Source organism: Nicotiana tabacum, chromosome 10 (genome assembly GCF_000715075.1).
Source record: "Nicotiana tabacum cultivar K326 chromosome 10, ASM71507v2, whole genome shotgun sequence".
NCBI lineage: Eukaryota > Viridiplantae > Streptophyta > Magnoliopsida > Solanales > Solanaceae > Nicotiana > Nicotiana tabacum.
The window spans coordinates 161,800,310-161,803,675 of record NC_134089.1 but is presented as its reverse complement, the minus strand read 5'-3'; the positions used below and the strand labels follow the sequence as shown (position 1 = coordinate 161,803,675).

The window sequence follows — 3,366 nt, the reverse complement described above, 5'->3', positions numbered from 1 at the left end:
ATCAACGGCCCGGATCACACTGGACTAAAACGACGTCGTTTGGATACCCTGGGTATCAGCTGGTGTTGGACCGGGCAGGCCTGGCTTGGACGTTGTTTGTTTTGGGCCAATTTAATAAATTGGCCCAATCCGGAAGAAGAAAGGGCCCTTTTCTCTTTTTTTTATTATTTTTTATTTCTTTTCTTATTTATTTTAAAAACAAAACTAAGCAAAAAAAAAATCAAATTAAAATTAAATACACACTCAATACAATTATTTGCACACACACAAAAGATATTTCAAAACATGTAAAATCAAACAAAACAAAATCACGGACAAAGATGCCTGTTTATGCCTTTCTATTTAAACCATGTTACGGTTCAGATTATGCATGACACGTACACATTTTTTTGAATTTTGTTTTAATAAAGTAAATAAATAAAAATGGGCCAAAATCACAAATAAATCAACAAAGTGCCGCACAAAAATCCAAAAATTGTACAGCAGGACCAATTTTTATTCTTTTGGAGCGACTGTCGCGCAAAATAAAAATCACGTGCTCACACATATTATATTAGGTTATTTACAATTTATTTTAGATATTTACCAATAAGTGCTACTTAATAGAATGAATTACGAATATCGTTTAAATTGATTGAGTAAATATTTTTGAACTGTCAATGCTCAAAACTTAAATTATTATGTTATGTATGTTTGTTTCTTATCTTGTTTGTGATGATAGCCAAATCAAAAATTTTGCTCTCAGGGCCTCAACATCCGATAGTCCATCACTTTATTTTTTGTGCTCTTTTTTTTTTCTTTTTCTGAAATTCATTTTTTTTTTGTCTTAACTGATTAATGTGTTATTTAAGAAGCAAATTTTATTGTTAGTGCAAATATTTATAAAATAAATTTAAGGGACCTCTCAATATAGTTTCGCCATAAGCCACGAGATCTGTTGAGTCGTCCCTAGCTCAAATTGCATCCTCATTTAGTTCAAATATTGCCATATCCCACCTGATCACATACTCTGCATACCTCTATACTTCCTCTTGTCCCACCAACCTTTCTCGACTCCCGAACCCTGCATTTTTAACTCATCAGTCTTTATCCGCCGCGTTCGAAATAGGAAAGACTCTCTATATCTGGGAATTTATGTCACTTTATTACTCTATTTGTGATTCTTAGCATTAAAGGACCAAAAATGCAAATTTCAATGCGAATATTAAAATTAAATGCTGGCATTATTTTAACAACAAAAGTTACATCTTAGGAAAATAACCAAAATGAGTAAAGATCAATTAGCCGTGGTAGATGACAAATTAAAATTCTTGATATCATCAATTAACGCAGTGAGACTGTTCCAAGAAGATCCACCTTCTTCAATTGCATTTTTAGCCATCTTTTCCATCGCCATTGCTTTCTCCCTAATTTTCTTACTTTCCTCTGAACCATTCATTAATCTCTCTATTGCTTCTTTAATCTTTTCACTTCCTAACACTGGACTCGAAACCTCAAGACCGGGGCTCCATATTTCCGTCCCGACTTTAACTCCCAACCCGACAACCTCCACAAGTTTCTCGTTGTAGAATTGCTCGGCGAAAAGTGGCCACGTCAGCAATGGAACTCCGGCGGTTATGGCTTCAAGAACTGAGTTCCAACCGCAGTGAGTCATGAATCCTCCGGTGGCAGAATGGTCTAAGATTGTCAACTGCGGGGCCCACCCTCTAATTATCAAACCCTTTTTGTTCGCCGCCGTCTTTCCCTCGAAACCCTCCGGCAACAATGTCTGCTTTCTCACTACCCAAATGAAAGGGACGTTTGAACTCTCTAGAGCTCCGGCGATTTCACTAATTTGGTCGTCTGGGAATTTAGTTAGAGTCCCAAAAGAAACATAAAGAACCGATTTAGGCTTCTGTCCGTTCAACCACTCTACAACATCGTTGTTAGCCCCACCGGCGTTGTCGGCGATCAGTTCATTTCTTCGGATTTTGGAAGAAAAATAAGAAATAGGACCAATATGCCAGCATTTGGTCTTCTTAATCTTCTTATAATAATCAGCGTAATCAGGTTCTAGCTCGTAAAATGTGTCGTGAACAATACCGTAGCTACGGTCCTCGGAATCTCGGGTTTGGTCGAGCACGTCGTCCCAAACATTCCTCTCATCGGCGAGCTTTGTCAAATCATCTGTGAGTTGGGATAGCTTCAACTCGATTTTATCCGGTAAACCAGGAACCAAAAAACTACTACTTCTCTGGGAATTTTGTTCCAGTTTCAGCTGTTCCTTGTGAGGTTTGTAAAGCAAAAGATTTTGCAAAATGCTATTGTAAATGTAGCTGGACTGGTTGAACAAGAGCCGAGGGATGTTCAGCTCCTTGGCTATATCGACGGTCCAAGGGAAATACATATCAGAAAAGATACAATCGGGACGGATTTCACGAATTTTGTCTTCCATTGGTTTTTGTAAAAGAAAAATGGCGTAAAATACTTTGCTGTGCATTTCCTCTGAAGTGGCAGAGCTGTAATTCTCAACACCTTCAGGTAAGCCAACTTCAGCAGAAGGGAAAGGGAGAGTCTGGATTGAAATTGAATAGCCGGAAACTAAAACGTCGTCGTTTATGGTAGAATTGACAAGTAAAGCGTTTTGAGGGGTAGTGAGGATTGTGGCTTTAACGCCGCAAGAGGCGAATAGCCTAGCGGCGTTAACTAACGGAATGAGATGGCCGGGGGATAAATAGGGAAGGAAAAGCACATGGAGCTGGTGTTTGCCGTTGCTGTTGCCGTTATCCATGGCTACCACCGTCTGCATTTTCTAGCTTAAGATTATTTACTTTGTCGGAGAAGTAGAATAGTTTATTAAAGGCTAGGTTGTTGCTGTATTGACGTCATGTATTTATATTTACTTTGTAGATTATATTTTACTTGCCAGTGGCATCTTGTCATATACTATTTTGTTTTTGTTTGTTTTTTAAAAAAAAAAATGCAATCTTATTAACGTGTCTAATGATTCTTCGCAATGTATATATATACTCATTTCTAATCTCAATGTTACATTCCTTCTTACTGTCCTCATTAATCACGTCACACATGTCATTTATTTAGTGCAGATTTAAGAACATAAAACAAAAACCTCAGTTTGTATACTCTTTTTTAGGCTAACAAATTAAGTTTAATTAAGGTTGCTCCTTAATTAATTATTTTTAAGGGGAACGAGTACTCACTGCAATTGCAACGCTACTGCAGAGTTGCATCGAGCGAACCACGTGGCCAAGATAAGGCTTAATCATTGAGCTATTTTTTGTTATTTTTATTGGGAAAATTGAGTATAAGAAAGAAACATATACAACATAAGTTAAATTATTAAGAATCATAATTTAAGTTATACCA

At 37.0% G+C, this 3,366-nt stretch overlaps 1 protein-coding gene across 1 annotated transcript; it reads right to left on the bottom strand.

The window, feature by feature from the left end:
* Positions 1 to 1,186: 1,186 nt before the first annotated feature.
* Positions 1,187 to 2,994, bottom strand: LOC107809075 (nuatigenin 3-beta-glucosyltransferase-like). The gene has a single exon (XM_016633670.2). The coding sequence runs from the start codon at positions 2,786 to 2,788 to the stop codon at positions 1,277 to 1,279; it is 1,512 nt and encodes a 503-aa protein (XP_016489156.2). The 5' UTR covers positions 2,789 to 2,994; the 3' UTR covers positions 1,187 to 1,276.
* Between the last annotated feature and the right edge of the window lie 372 nt (positions 2,995 to 3,366).

What these genes read in the sequence shown, in the direction of transcription:
- LOC107809075 (XM_016633670.2), bottom strand. Translation starts at nt 2,788, where the DNA reads ATGCAGACGGTGGTAGCCATGGATAACGGCAACAGCAACGGCAAACAC.